The 16,669-nt window shown below is 36.7% G+C and overlaps 1 protein-coding gene across 1 annotated transcript in view; it reads left to right on the plus strand.

The window, feature by feature from the left end:
* Positions 1–9,044: 9,044 nt before the first annotated feature.
* Positions 9,045–16,669, plus strand: part of TMEM65 (transmembrane protein 65) — a gene marked incomplete at its 5' end in the record, with an annotated part of 21,133 nt that continues 13,508 nt past the window's right edge. Inside the window, 2 exons of the mRNA XM_013006563.2 lie at positions 9,045–9,168; positions 15,523–15,590. Of these exons, the coding sequence (XP_012862017.2) occupies positions 9,045–9,168; positions 15,523–15,590 (192 nt within the window). The remainder of the gene's footprint in view (positions 9,169–15,522; positions 15,591–16,669) is intronic.

Below are 16,669 nucleotides of genomic sequence, written 5' to 3' on the forward strand. Positions count from 1 at the left end.
CTTAGGTGGAGAGCAAATGTTTTAAGAATGATGAGGACAATGAATGTAAAAATGTGCTTTATACAATTGGTGTATGTATGGATTGTGATAAAAGTTGTAAAGGAGAAAACAAAGAAGCTAAGAAGAGTGCATTTGAAGACAAATGCGCAATCTGCTTCAGATAAGAGAGACTTGGGGGTGGGCCAGGGATTGGGGGTGGACCCATTGGGTTCACTAACAAGGAAGGGATTAGATTTTGTTAGAAGTAGTTTTATAAACGGGAGAGAAGCCAGATTTTAGCTGAGGAGGGAGCATATTTGGATCCTGAAGGGAAGTATTAAGCATTGATTTTTATCTGAGATTACCTTTACTTAATAACATTTAATTTCAAACTTATTTTAAATACATGTTACTAGTATATGCATTTTTTTGGTATATGCAATTCTGTATGGAATTTCTCTTCCTCAGAGGCAATATTTTAATGTTATAGATTGAATTTCCAAGTGACCATTACAGGTGACATAAAAAATTAACTCACATATGTCAAGATAAAATTAATCGACTTAAAAATGTGTCATATATTAAAACTTTACCCAAACGCTAAAAACCTGCATTATGGTGGCACCATGGTTAAGTGCTTGACTGTTAACCAAAATGTTGGCAGTTGAATTCACTAGCCACTCTGCAGGAGAAAGATTCAGCAGTCTGCTTCCATGAAGATTTGTAGACTTGGAAACCCTCGTGGCAGTTCTATCTGCCCTGTAGGACTTTTGTGAGCCAGAATCAACATGACAGCAGTGGGTTCTCTTGTCGTTTTATTGTGGTAACAAATATATCCATTTTAAATGTACAATTCAGGAACATTTAATTATATTAATTATGTAGTAAATTGATTGTATTCAGTGTGTAGTAAAGCCATGACCACCATCTATTTCCAAATATTTTTCATCACACCAAACAGAAACTAAGCACCCTTAAGCATTAACTCCCATTCTCTCCCTTACCCTGAGCCCCTAATCTGCTTTTACCACTAACCACTAATCTACTTTTGTCTGCACGTATTTACCCTTCTGGATATTATGCCTAAGTCAGATCATACAGTGTGACTTATTTCACTTAGCATAATTTTTAATGGTTCATGTCATGGCATGTATCAGATGTCATTTTTCTTTGTGGGTAAATGATATTTGATTGTACAAACAATAGCGATAAGGGATGAAGTCTTATCATCCTCACTTCTAAGGAACTGTTTCTCTTTCAAGGCAGATTTGTTTGTTCTTCCGGCAGTCTGTCGCACGTTCAGTACTCTTCACCATCATTCAAATGCACTCGTTCTTCTCTGGTCTTGCTTCATTGTCCAGCTTTCACAGAAGATTGACGGTACCGTGGTGCGAGTCATTGCTATTCCCAGGACCTTACAGTAATTAAACAGTGGATATAGGAATATATGTGTTTATTTGTATAATGTATACCATTTATATCTATTATCTGTCTGTATTTTATACGTTTACACCAATTTCTTCAGTTCTAATTGAGTACATAGCATACCTTCTACTTTTTTTCATATCTATATTTCTTAGTAGGCACTAAGCTCCCATGGGGAATCTTTCTGTTCTTGACCAAAAAATCTCACTGCTCTCTAGCTGATAGCAACTCATTTCAACCCTACATTTCCTTACCACTTCTCTTATCCGTCAGACTTGTACTGTCACCAGTACCTGTGATCCTCTTCTGTAGATGCTCTTCTCAACCCAACCTGGCTCTAACAGCTTAAGCCCCAACCACCTGCCCTGTGGCAGTCTTTTTTACTCTTCTTGAGCTCCCAACACTGTGCCAGAAGGACTCTCCCTGCCTCAGCCCAGGTCTGACCCTGCTTGAGCCCCTGCTCCCCTTTCTGGTTTACTATTTTGTCTGTCCTGTTTCCTGCCTAGATGCTGCCTACCTTACTTCATCTCACCTTACGGGTTTTTGACTCATATGGGAAGAAAAAAGGAATCATTCTCCCTCCACTTATTTAAATCCTTGTATTGCTTTAAGGCCAAACCCACATCCTAACTTTTCTTAGAGGCCTTTTCCCATTTTTTTAAGGTCACAAGGTCTCCTAGAAACTTACATTGCTTTCCGCCCCCCTTTAATAATTTCATGCATATTTGTACATCCCACTTAGCTCAGGTGTTATTATTTTTTGCAAGACTTTTTCTTATGATTTGCTTTAAAAAATAATCTTTAAGGACTTTTATTTATTTACCCCCAGTGCTGAGTACAAAACAGTTTTTAAACACTTACTAGTGGTTATATGTTAAAATTCCTGTATTTTTAGTCATAAAGTTTAGTCAGTAAACCCGGCTTCATAAGAAATTCTTTGGCTGGTAATTGAATGGTAGTAAATTTGAGTAATTTAAGTGAAATACATGTTACTTCTCAGAGAAAAAAAACTTTGTTGTCTTTGTTTTTCTTCAGTTTACATGTGTAGGAAAAATAATGTATATAAATTTGAATACACTAGTCTTTGTTTTCTGGAGTAATTCCATCTTAATGAAATAATTCCATTTTTGTTATTATATACAGTCTATTGTGTAAGATTCCAAAACGTTGAATTTTAGCCACCACAATTTAGTTATCATCAGCCTCCCAAAACACAGTTCAGATTTCATCTACTGCATAGTATATTAACTATAAATAATTATAAAAAAGCACAAACTTCATTAGTCTATAAAATCACAGGTGCGCATCATGATCAGTGAAGAATCATACCATGTCTTTAAAAATCCCTCAGTGAGTGTACGCTACACATCTATTACTCATTTTGTGCAGACAGCAAATCTCCCACCGACAAATCTATGCAACATCTTTCAAAGTGGGCAATTGAAGGAGGCTATTGACCCACAAATATGAAGGTATATAATGAAAAAAAGTTACAGTGATATGTTAGACAGGGTTCTCCAGAGAAACAAAACCAGAACGCTAATAATTTTATATATATTTATATAGATAGATATATAAGATACGAAATAAACAATCTAGAAAGCAGTACAAATGGCTCAGTGCAGCTCACTCCCGTGAGACAGCCGTGAGACACTGGCAGCCCTTCAAGTCTTGAGGGCCGCCGTGTAGTCCTCTGTAGAGCAAGTCAGACTATCCGGGTACAGGCAGCAAACAGCAAGGCAGGTAGGTCACCAACTGTCAGCCAGATGACAGGGTCTGACAGTCCCCAGCTTAAGAGATGTATATTCCAATAGTGTGGCGAAGCAGGTCTTGAAGGAACCTCAAACTACAGTGACACAGTCCATGGGTTAGGTGTCCCACAGATAGTATAGCTTGCAAATTGAGGCACAGAATAAGCAAGGCAGCCGCACACTGGTCATATGATCAAAGAGCAACAGACAAGAGAGGCATTATTTCTCTGCCCTTCAATTAATCCCACATGTGTTCATTGGCCATGTTGGCACAATAAACGTTGACTATCTCAAATGATAATGCGAAACTTTAGTTAAACCTAAGTGAAGTGATAGAAGAAATAGCTGACTGTGAGAATGTTGACACTGCTGTTCAGCTGCTGCCTTTGAGAGACTAGATAGCCTAGTGAAATAAACTTATTGACACAGGTGAGTTAAGTGAGGAAGTTGTAATGAAGACATTAAAGGTGTTTCAGAAGAAGTGAATCTGACAAAAACTTAACATTAAAGGAACTCTAAAAAAGACTGCATATCACTGAAAGAGAATAAAATGTAAGTTTTCCCAACTATAGACTGGATTGTGATAGTTCACCAAATTGGAAAAGATTATTGTTCCATATTGCAACAACTCTTGATATGTTTAAAAACAAAATAAAAACTCTTCAATTCTCAATGTTTTAAATATTAAATTACATTAATTTTAATTCTCACAACTGGATCAATAAACAATATGATAAATGGAGAAAAAAACTGAAGTCAGGGATTTTATTCCAGTTGGATCAACAATCAGTGTCATTGGATACAGCAATCAGGAAGTCAAATGACTGCATTGGGATAATTTGCTGCCAAAGACCTTTTCAAAGTCATTAAGCAAAGATACTGCTTTGATGGCTAAGGTTTAGCAGACCCAAGCCATGATCTCTTAACTTACCTCAGATTCATATGAAACCTGGACAAAAGAAGAGTAGATATATTTGTTATTAGCAAAGAATATTGAATATACCACAAGCTTCCAGAAGAACGAGGAGCACCGTGTGGCGCAGTGAATTTGACTGCTAACCAGAGAGAGCAGTTTGAAACCTTCATCTATTGCACAGGAGAAATATGAGACCTTCTGTTCCATAAAAATGTAAAGCCTTGGAAACCCAAAGGGGCTGTTTTACTCTGCCCTATAGGGTCGCTATTAGTCATGAGTTAGAGTGAACTCCATGGCATTGTTTCTTTTTGTGTTTTTCCTGGAGTGTAAGCAAATCAGTCTTAAAAGAAACACAGTTGGAATGCTACTTAGAAGAAAAGGGTGGTGTGGTAGTTACACAATCTGGTGTCAATTTGGTACTTGAGAGGATTAAGAGTGAAGGAGTGGAGTCTAGGTTGTCAATTGGGTTATAGCCAATGAGGCCTCTGTGTGGGCATGGCCTTCCCCTGAGCGTTCTGGGAATTCCTGTATTTCCTCCTGGGAGGCTGGAGACACTCTCTCTCTGTTCACTCTGACAAGATACATGGTACTACAGGGATAGACCCTGTGCCCTGGGAACTGCAGGAGCCACGTGGAAACCCCTGACAGCACTGAGATGCTTCTACCACCACTGGATCCACAAGACTTTGCACCCACTGGCCTGGATTCTTTCTGCATTTGGTGTCATTGCATGCGTTTCATGAGTCTGAAGAGGACTTTATAAATTGGTATCAGACATATAGGCTAATATCAGACTTAGGACCCTGAGCTAGACTGGGCTGGGATGTTTTCTCAATATTCAACTGCTCTTGTATATAAAGCTCTTCCCTATCCATAAGAGAGTGTCTATGAATTTGTTTCTGAGTCAGAACCTATCAACAGTTACTGACAACTAATAATAAAAGGTCTGTTGTTTATATACTAGGCATTGTAACTGGCAATAATAGAATTTTTCATGTTTTGTCAAATATTTTAACAACCACAGAACAATTGTGTTTTGTTTTGCTGATTATAAGGTCCCTCTGCATGGTTTCAGCTCACACAATCCTTATGGCCCCACACTATAGCACAAAATTAGGATGCTTGTATAATAACAGGCCTTTCAGATTTCATCTACCGTATGTTTTTTATTTATACACATTTTATTTACTTCATCGCTTTAATACATTTTGACTTTAAAAAATTTTTAGCATGCAGATATCCCAAACCTGAGATTGCCATTGTGAAGCACGCGAAGGAGCTATCACCAGCCCAGAGCCCTGATGGTTTTGGTACAGTACAGTCTTCCAGTAGTGATGGTTTGTCGGGTGTTTCATGCAAGTAGCGAAGCACCTGTGTGACAAGATGGCCTGCTTATTTGAAATAGAATGCTTTGGTCATGCTGATAGTCCTTTTCTTTTTATGCTTCAGAATTTTAGATTGTCTAAGGATACTTATCTTTATTGTCTAATCATTGACTGTGTAGATATGTTGGATTAATAATTGCATGCTGAACTAACTGAACAATTAAATTTCTGATATTAACAAGAAATAAAGCCCTGCCATAAATTTGTTTATATTTGTATTTAAATAGTACGTTTTTAAAATTGTTGTGGTACCTCAGCAAGTGAGGAGTAAGAAACATCACTGAATTTTTCTAGATGAACAGGAAAGGAATAAAGCAGAAATAAATTATATTTAAATAACAGTATAATAATAACATCTGTAAACATTCAGTATTTGGAAAATACATTTTTGAATAGTTTGAAAGCCTTATATTGGCCCTCTTAATGCAATCCATAAAGACTTTTTTTTTTTTAAGATTCACGCTTCATACGTTTTGATAGGATAGTTTGATATCTAATTTATGTTATATGGTGTAGTGTTAGTGAGAGAGTGTGTGTGTGTGTGCGCGTGCGTGTGCATGCCCACGAGCTTACACACGTATGTGAGTAAATGAGCAAGTTTGATGTGGGGAGTAGAGAGAGGTATAAAAATTACAGCCAGAATATCTGTGCCCATATGTCATTTGTTTTTGATTACTGTTTAACTTAGATACATTGCTTAAGAAACATACCGTAATATAAGGGATCAACAATATTTTATGGACCATTGGAAATTTTGAGAAAATGAGGGTTTAAATACAACCCAGTTTCTTTAGGCTGAATATATATAATATATATAAAGAGGGAAAGCACAACAAAGGACTTCAGAGAAATATAGAGGCATAATATGTGTGTGTCTGGCTTTATATTTTATTGCTACTTGAGTCAAAGTAAGAATATTTTTCAATTAACAAATTAGTACATGAATGTATTCATAAAGGTGGTGATTAATTGGGCACAATATTTTTACCATCATAAGCCAACAAAATCAAATCCATTGCCATTGCATCGCTTCTGACTTATTGTCCATATGACCCAATAGGATAGACTGGAACTTCCCTCTATGGGTCTGCAAAGCTGTAATCACAGAAGCAAGCAGATTGCCATATCTTTCTCCTTAGGAGCTTCTGGTGGGTTCAACCTACTGTCCTTTCAGTTAGCAGCCTAGCGCCGCTTATCCACTGACACCAGGCTTCTTCTCTTTTCATCATACTACTGGCAACTCCTGTTCCCAGCTGTTGCACCGTTAGGAACTGAAGCTTCACTGTAAGTAAACCAGAAGCTGATCTAGTTTTCAGAGAGGTTACAGTTCCCATAATTAATTCCTTACTAGGTTAATAAGGTGACAGCTTAGGTCTTATAAGATGGAAGAGGAAATTTCTTTTCTACATAATTTTCTGTATTGCAGTCACCACTTTTATGCTAAATAAAATGAGAAAATCACACCCAGACTCTTATTTGGTTTTATTGAAAGCATATACTTGTATTTAGAAAAAAATCATTTAAAAATCCTTTTATAATTATACAATTTTAAGTGGCTTGTGAATTGACTTGCATTAATTTTAAAAGCACATTTTCATTGCTATTGCTATTTATAATGAACAAGTTTTCATTTAACAGTTTTGAATGTCAGGTTTTTAAAAAGTATATTACTTAACCCTTTTATTTTGTTTCTTTTCTAGCCATGTTCTTGTGTATCTTTATCTTCCTTTTTAATGCAAGCTTGACTTTATGGTATTTCATAAGACTTAAATTATCTTGCATGCAGCATGGTTTATATTTTAGTTTATATATTTTAATGTGTTGTATATTTATTATAAATTTCTCCCTTGAACTTTTATTCTCTTAAAGATCTGAGCAATTATTCATAGTGGTCAGAATTATGGGCACTTGAGACGGTTAGTCCCTAAATTGACCTGGAAGTTTGGCCAGTCAAACCTACCAGCTGCTCTGAGGGAGAGAGATCAGGCCCCCTGCTTCTGCAAAGATATAAAGCCTGGGAAACCCTAAGGAGCAGTTCTACTCTGTACTATGTGGTCTCTACGAGTCAGAATTAACTTGATGGCAGTGAGTTTGATTTTTTTGGTTTGGAGATTAATTTGCTGTTTAGTTTTAGTTTTGTTTTTTACTTAAATTCCTTAATCTTACATTGTTTTAAAAAAAGAAAAAATTTAGAAAATGAGTATCTTTTTAATAAATATCCTTGGACCATCTTGTTGGGCTGTATCTTTAGAGCAAAATGATCCACAGTATGAGTTCTTCTCTATAAATTATCAATTAATTCTACTGTATTGGTTGAGGAAGAAAGTAGAATTCCCTACCATTTTCCCATTGTTTATGCTACCATTTATGCAGATGGGCATATAGTTATTGCTATGCAATTTAAATAATTGCTGTTAAAAATATATATATAATGATGACATTTAAAAATGATTTGGCTTTTATGTGGATAAATTTTTTGTAATTTTTGACATCTGTAATAAACAGCTTATTTTATGTTGCTCTTTGTGACTTTAAATTCTACCTTTTTATGTATGTATATGTCTGTGTATGCGTATATGTATTTTTTTATATGTGTATCTCAAAAGATGTGTTACACCTATCCCTAAAGATAACATTTCAAGGAATGACATGTAGGTGAAATAAACCATATTTTTCAGTAAATTCAATCTTATATACTTGTGAAAGTTGAACCCTGAATAAGTAAAACGAAAAATAATTGAGGCCTTTGAATTATGGAGTTGGCAAAGAATAGTGAATATACTATGGACTTCCAGAGGAATGGACAACTCTGCTTCGGAAGAAGCACAATCAAAATGCTCCTTGGAAGTGAGGATGGTGAGACCATCTCACCTATTGTGGATTTGTTATCAGGAAAGACCAGTCTCTGAGGAAGGGCATCGTGCTTGGTAAAGTAAGGGTCAAGAATAAAGAGGAAGACCCTCAACCAGATGAACTGACAGTGACTGCAACAATGTGTCCAAACATGGCAAGGTTTATGAGTGTTTCATTTTATTGTGCATAGGGTCCCTGTGCTATGAATTGGAGCACCTAATGACAACAGCATTCAATAGTTTAGGTTTCAAAAGTAGGAAATACTCAGTGTATTTATTGTTAGGGAGGGGAGATTACTTAGGATCAGGAAACAATCCAGAGAAATCATTGTAATAAGTTGCTTTAAAAGTATTTTCCTATTTTTAAGATATCTAGGTATACTTGAATATTCATTTTCCCCTTCCATGTATTACTTAGACATACTTTGAAGTCCTGTAGGGTTGCCATTTTTTAAGGAATGGTAGCTATCTGTTGAAGTCATTTCTTGTGTTTCTTTTCCATAACTGATGAATATAGTCTCATTTAAATAGATGGAAGCACTTTAAAAAATGACTTAGCCGGGGCATGGGGTCCAAGATGGGGTTGCAAATAGAGCTCGATTTTGTTTCTAGCCTGGTAATCTATGCTATACCAGTTGATATTATCTGTATGGATGGCTGCAGTCCATTAAGGTAATTTCTGAATAGACTCTGGTATTCTCCCACTGTATAAATCTGCTGTTGCTTTCTTCATTGTGTTACATGGGCCGGAGGGTGGGGCGGGGATCATGCAATATTACCTAATTCTTGTCCCACACCCTTCTTTTTCTTTTTAGAAAAATTGGAAGCTCCACCACCTACTCCAGGACAGCTGAGATATGGTAATGGTTTATAATTGTTAAATATTTGTGCATTCACTCTTGGACTGGAAATAACTTGTGCTATTCATCCGTAGAACTTAGGAGTCAGTAAATTAGAGCTCTCCAGATAAGTGGATTGTCCTATTCTTTATGCTGAAGAACAAAGTTTATAAACATGTTTTAAGATGTTATCACAATATTATGGGATATTTCACATCTCCTTCAAAGCTCTGTATTGTTAGGATATCATCTAGAAATAGAATTAGGAGCCCTGGTAGCATAGTGGTTAAGGGTTGGGCTGCTAACCACAAGGTCTGCAGTTAGAAACCATCAGATGAGGCTTTCTACTCTTGCAGAATGGCAGTCTGGGAAACTCACAGGGCAGGTCCTCCCTGCCCTATAGGGTTGCTATGAGTCAGCATCGACTAGATTGCAGTGAGTTTGGTTTGAGTTAGAAACAGAATATAAAGCAGTTTTCTTAATTCTCCTCATACAGGGTACATTTAGTTTAGGCTTAAGTTGAGTCTCAACAGAATTAGAATTTCTACCGGAAAAACTAGCTAGAACAGTTCTGGTAGAGAAAATAGTGCCGGCTAATTATTTGCAGTAATGAAGGCTGTGAAGTTCATTTCACAGCAGCAAGAAGGAGAATCCACTGCTGACTTGGTTTTTTTTTTTAACTCTAGAATGAAAGGGAACATTATTTAAGGTGAACATTGAATTAACATAAAACATGTTGGGATTTTATTATAAAGACAAAGGAAGGTGAGACTTATTTAACTTTGAATTTGAGTGGGTTGTAAATTAACGTTAAATAGTAGATGTGATTTGCTAACAATAGCTGAGTTATAGAGGAATATTTCCCAAAGGAAATTGGAGAAATCACAAAAAGTAAGATTAAGTTACGTACTAGAGAGCAAGCATCTCATGGAAACAACAACAAAAATGTAATAGCCGTTTTTTTTCCTTTCGTGTAGTAGAAGAAAATATACATTAAAAATTAATACCTTTTCTCAAATGCTGAAACAATGTAGGAATCCTTTAAGTTTTATTTTCCTCAGGCAATCTCTGACTCTCCTAACCTAGATTAATGTAATCTATCCATAGCACTATATATATACTATTAGCATTGTATTTTTAAAGTCATATTGAAATTTACTATTTTTGTGGCTATGTTTATATGACTAAACTCCTTGAGGGCTATTATGTTAGGTAGGGTTCTCTAGAGAAACAAAACCCTTTTGATTTTATAGATAGATAAACAGACAGACAGACAGACAGATAGATATAGATAGGTTTGTACATCGAGAAGGAATATAACAGCTAATCAGTCGACTCAGGCAGTACAGAGGGTTCAGTTCAACTCACTTGTGTGGAACAGTTAATATACTGGAAGTCCTTCAACTCAGTGGGCTGTTGGGTACATGGTCAAGGAAGCAGACAGCAGAGTCCTCCCTTGGGCAAGGCAAGCAGAGTCTGCCCACAGGCAGCAGCACACAGCAGGGTGGGTCACCAATAGTCAGTAGCTGGGGAGCTTAGCGAAGCAGGTCCAGATGGGATATCGAACTCAAGCAATGCAAGGCTACAGGATCCACCAGCTTCAAGCTCAAGCAGTCTATGCATCAGCATTGTGAAGCAGATCTTGAAGGAGCCTCAAGCTCTAGCAACACGATCCATGGGTTAGCTTGGCCCAAGTTCATGACCTAGCCTAAGGGCGCTAGAGTTGTTGAGAATTTGTGACAATGCCTATGACCCAAAGATGAGGTGGCCAATGGGCATTTGGTGAGACAGCCCACGTTGAATTGACCAGAACCCGACCAGATGAAGATCACTTTTGAACCTGTGAATTGGTACCTATTACTGCTGACTTTATGGGTGGCCTGTCCTGATTTGACTTGGCTTATAGATGTGGACTCACAAGGTTTCAACTCAAATGAAGATTCTTCACATCAAAGGATTTGATTTTCTTCTCAGAGCACTGGGTTCGTTTAAGTGGGCAGTATAGAAATTGGATATCCAAAATTTGACGGATAAAGGCATGAAGTGGCTGGCTTATAAACTTTCATAGGTGGGGGAATATATTCATAGGATTATAGGATTAAGGTGTAGGTCTTCACATAACTGCATTTGTTAGGCATAGAATAATGTTGTGTTGTCCACTTACAGAATATTATGTTTAAATGAGGCTTTGGCCCATATTGAATTGTATGCATTTTAGTTTTATCCTGTTAGGTACAGATATGATATTATTATTGTTTTTGTGTAAAAACTGTATGTGGCTAAAGAGTTGTGTAAAAGTGCCAAGTTGACAAGGGGTGGTCAGTAGCAGTTACATACTCTCCCATTAACGTGAGTGAAGGGATGGAGTCTAGCCTGTCACTCAGGTCGCAGCTTGATGACCTTATTTTGGAGGTACAATGGAGATAAATATCTCCCAGAGAGAGGCCTAAGATCTTCCTGCATTCTGTATCATTGCATGTGCTGTGTGAGTGTAAAGAGGAATTTGTGGACTAATATCGGGCAAATGGACTAATATCAGACTTAAGGACTTGATCTGGAATGGATGGTGAGGTTTTCTCAATATACAATTGCTCTTTTATATAAAGCTCTTTCTTATACACATATGAGTGTCTATGAATTTGTTTCTCTAGTCAACCTGGACTAACGCAACCTGTGGGGTTGAACGACCCTTTCACAGGGGTCACCTGATTCCTAACAGTAGCAAAATTACAGTTATGAAGTAGCACGAAAATAATTTTATGGTTGGGGGTTCACCACAACATGATTAACTGTATTAAAGGGTTACAGCATTAGGAAGGTTAAGAACCACTGTTCTATGGTCTTACTTATTCAGTGTCCAGCATTCACATGCATATGATGCAGTAGAGAATACCATGGCTTGAGTTGGCTAATTGGGTGCATTTTGGCCCTCAAATTAACATCCTTGCTCTTAAAAACTCTAAAGAGATCTTGTGCAGCAGATTTACATAATACAAAACATCTTTTGTTCTCTTAACTGCTGTTTCTATGAGCATTGATTGTGGATCCAAGTAAGATAAAATCCTTGACAACTTCAACGTTTTCTCCATTTATGATGTTACCTATTGATTAAGTTGTGAGAATGTTGGTCTTCCTTACATTGAGTTGTAATCCGTACTGAAGGCTACAGTTCTTGATCTCATCAGCAAGTGCTTCATTTCCTTCACACTTTGAGCATTCGAGGTGTGTTATCTGCATACTGCAGGTTGTTAATAAGCCTTCCTTCAATCTTTATGCTCTGATGATTTTCCCAGCAGGGTGTGACTTTAGGCATATTCCATTCTGGGGCAGAATATCTCTTCATCTGTGAACCTCTGATATGTAGAATACAAGTTATCTGCTTTCAAAATACAATGGTAGAACAGGCACAAGGTAGATGATTTCTGTTACAAATGGGCAAAATTGGAGGGAAAGAAGAGGTAATGGACATCACGTAACTCTAAACCCCCAGCAAAAAAAATTGGATTAACTTTCAAGACTTAAAAAGAATTCTCTTTTCTCTGAAGGTTACAGTAGAGGCCTCCAATTCTGGGCTTCAGATCCACCGTTCGGGCCCTCTGGGGTGCCAGCAGTGCTCTCTTGGCTTTAGATAGCCTAATTCTTCGTTTATTCTGAGGAGCAGACCCACATCCTGGGTCCTGAAGGCCCTATTCTTCTGCCCCATGAGCATGGCAGACCTGCCCCTGTAGCTTTGGGTGTTAGGTTCATTCCCTGTCTTTAATGGCAGCTCCACATTCCAGAAGTGAATTGACAGAGATTTCATTTTTCTTGCATTTTACTACAATCAGCAAGGAAAAACTATGTAGCCCATTTAGGATCTTGCTTAGGAATCTCATCAGCCAGTATCCAAGTTCATCACTTCCAAGTTCCATATTCCACTAAATGAACATAATTCAGACAGCCTTTTTGACACTGCATAAGAAGTATCACCTGCTCTCCATGACTCAATCACGTACATATTCATCATTTTCCTTTAAAACCTCACCAGAAACACATTTGTAATCCACGTTTCTCTCAACATTCTGTTGTTGTTACCATACATTCTTTAAGAAGATTGAAGCTTTCTCTGTAACCCTCTTTTCCTCACCAGGATCGCCTTTGTTGTTTATGATTCTACACTTCAAGACAATGTAGGTTTTTACTCTTGGGCCCCTTACAACTTTTAAGCCTCTATTCATTACCTAATCCCAAACCACTTCTAGCCATGCAACATCCCACTCTTCTAGGACCAAATGCTGTCAGTTATCTAGTGCTGCCCTAACAAAAGCCTCAAATGAATTACTTTATTAAATGGATACTTGTCTTCTCACAGTTGAGGAGGCTAGGAATTCAAAGTCAGGCCGCTGGGTCTAGGTGAAGCCTTGCTCTCTCGGTTGGTTCTGGAGGAAGATCCATGTCTCTTCAGGTTCTGCCTCCTAATTCTTTGGAGATCTCTGTGTGTCTTGGCATTTGTTTTACTCCATCTGCCTCTATTGTTTAATTTCTTTTATATCTTACAAGAGATTGACTAAAGATCCACCCTATACTAATTCTGCATCTGAAGATATAACCTACACCATCCTGCCTCCTTAATGTAACAAAGACAGCCCATCCCCAAATGGCTTTATTACTGAAGGCATAGTGGTTAGACTACCACACAAAGGAGGCTCCTTCCAAAAGTTTGTGGAAAAATCACATCTTTTCATTCTATTTTTCCACCTATCTTTTGAAGCCCCCTTATATTTTGGAGGACTGAATTAAATCCGTAACAAAAAGAAATCTGAAATTATCTAGGATATACGTGTATCTATACTACAGTCATATCTCATTTTATTGCACTTTACAAATAGTGTGTTTTGTTTGTTTTACAAATTACAGGTTTGTGGAAACCCTACATCAAACATGTCTACTGGTGCCAGTTTTCTCACTTTGTGCCTGTGTCACATTTTGCTCATTCTCACATGTCTCAAAATTCTTCATAGTGGTATTACACGTCATAGGGCTACACACAACCAAAAAATTAGATCCGTTATTGCCACTGAGTCAATAAGAATGCATAGCAACCTTGTAGTATAGACTGCAGAATAGTGCAACATAATTAATTGCACTGGAAAACAGAAATAGTCGTATGGCTCACTTTACGCACTATTTGCTTTATTGTAGTGGTTTAAAACCAAACCTATAAACACTGTCTGTAAGATCGGCCTGGATTTTACTTTGATTTTAATCTTTGAGAGTAGAAGTATGATTTTTGTTGTTACTGTTGCATCTTTTTTTTTTTTTAAGCTGCTAGTAGTTAGCCTTCCCTGTTCAGTGTAGAATTTATCGAAGTAATATTAAACTTTCATAACTCCTGGTGATGGTTTTTGTGGGTTTACTTAAATTAATGGGGGGAAAGAAAAAAACCTGAGGAAAGGGACTTTTTTGGGGCGGGACATGCTATAAAACTTCAAGAATTTTTATGTTTATCTGAAAATAAGTCCTCAGTTCCACTAATGTTGATGGTACCCTGGCAGTTTTACAGATTAATTAGAATAAAGTCTTCTAACTACTGCCACCTTTTATCTTCCTTTGTAGGTCAGTGATGCTCAACTTTTAATTGCTATTTATTGAGTATCTGGTACGTGCTACGCATTTTACAGTGTGCTGAAAATGGATGCAAGTATAAAAAGTGAGGCTGTGCATATAAAATGTATAGGTATTCTTCCTAGTTACACATCTGTTATTTCAGATCATTCAGGCTATGTACTAGTTACATGAATTAAAGCATGTCCTTGGAAGGGAGCTAAGTTATGTATTTTATTTGACTAAAATATTACTTGTCTATAGTTAGAGAAAGCATTTATGGATAATGATGCTAGCAGGAGAAAGTCCGCTCATAGATCAGATAGCCATAGTTTCTAATGTTGGCTTGTAAGTAAGCGTGACCAGATAGCTTCCCTCAAATTTGATTCAAGGGATATTTCATCATTGCTAATTCTGATACCAATTTTATGTTGCCAGTGTTTAGGCATGTGTTTAGGCAGTTTGATGTCAATAGCAAATACGTAAAACAGTATTTATATGTATTTACTAATTTGTTCAGCCATTCAGCATATATATACGTATGTTATGCATTGCCAGTAAGAAAACACAGTCGTTTGTACATGCTATCTGTTACTGCCCTAACCCCAGTGTGGCTTCTACCACGTCGTTATATTTCTAGCTATTGCAGGATTAACGCCTATGGGGAATGAAAAATAAATTCCAAACAAGATCAAACCTATTTAGGAGACCTTAACCATATGGGGTTGGTTTTCGTTGTTGTTCTAATGAAGAAGGCTTAAACTAAGTTTTTCTGTTTTCGTTGTTTTCCAGTATTCATCCACAATGCGATACCTTTCGTAGGGTTTGGCTTTTTGGATAATGCAATTATGATTGCCGCAGTAAGTTCCCTTTTTCACTTTTGAGTTAATAAAGAAATTAAGGTGATAAAAAAAATTCCTAAGGTTTTGCATATTGTAGCCATGAAGTTTTAATTAACATCAAAATAGACTAATTTCTACTGTATTTCATATGAACTAAGCTATGATTATACTTAAAGGCCTTGTACAATATTAATCATTACGACTTTGGGTAGAGTACTTAATCTATCAGAAAAACATTAATTGGGTCTATATATTCTGTTCCAGTTTTAACATTCTTTTAATAAAAAATGTATATAAAATTTTTCTGATATCTTTTAATTGTATAGGCAGTTCTTGACATATAGGTAGATTTTCAATGATTTCTTTGTTCCGTTTTCTCAGGTAATTTAAGCCCTTTAACCTAAAAATGTTTTAAGTTTCAACTCAGAGGCTTGTGGACATAGGCCCCTCTCTGCTTTGTCCTATGGTAGTGTTAAAAAAGAAAAAACAGACCTACCCCCTCCCTATTCCCTCCTGGTGATCATTTTACTCTAAATATGTTCCATAGAAGTGTTTAGTTTGGTCTCATGAACTGAACTTTCTTAATGTCACATAGTTCCTTTGTTAGTGGATATCAGTATTGAGTCTAGATTCTAAAAATAGGTCCATGATTAAAATGAAAATCTCTTAGAACTGCTCAGTACTCTATTCATTTCTCTCTTGTCTTGTCCAAATAAAATGAGTTAATCACAATCTAGTTATTAGGCAAATAATCAACTTTTAGTACATATCTTAAAAATACTTTGTATGCGATATTTCCTTTCTGACGTTAGCAATAACTGGATTGAGAATCTGTTATTTATGTCATGAGTAGTAGGAAAAATTACCCATGACTTATTTCTGGACATTGAGATAAGATTGCTGTCAATTGAGGTTTTTTTTTTTTAATAGTACTCATTTGAGGAAGATCAAAGCACTTTATAACTAGAAACTTTTCAGCCTTAGGTTATCCCTACAAACTTTTTCCTGATTCTAACTTGAAAAAATTCTATAAATGAGAACAATAGTTTAGTAGGCTCTCTCTCTCTCTCTCTCTCTCTCTCTCTCTCTCTCTCTAT

The sequence above is a fragment of the Echinops telfairi genome, unplaced genomic scaffold, assembly GCF_000313985.2.
Source record: "Echinops telfairi isolate 266 unplaced genomic scaffold, ASM31398v2 ScPeMD7_1;HRSCAF=3_0, whole genome shotgun sequence".
Taxonomy (NCBI): domain Eukaryota; kingdom Metazoa; phylum Chordata; class Mammalia; order Afrosoricida; family Tenrecidae; genus Echinops; species Echinops telfairi.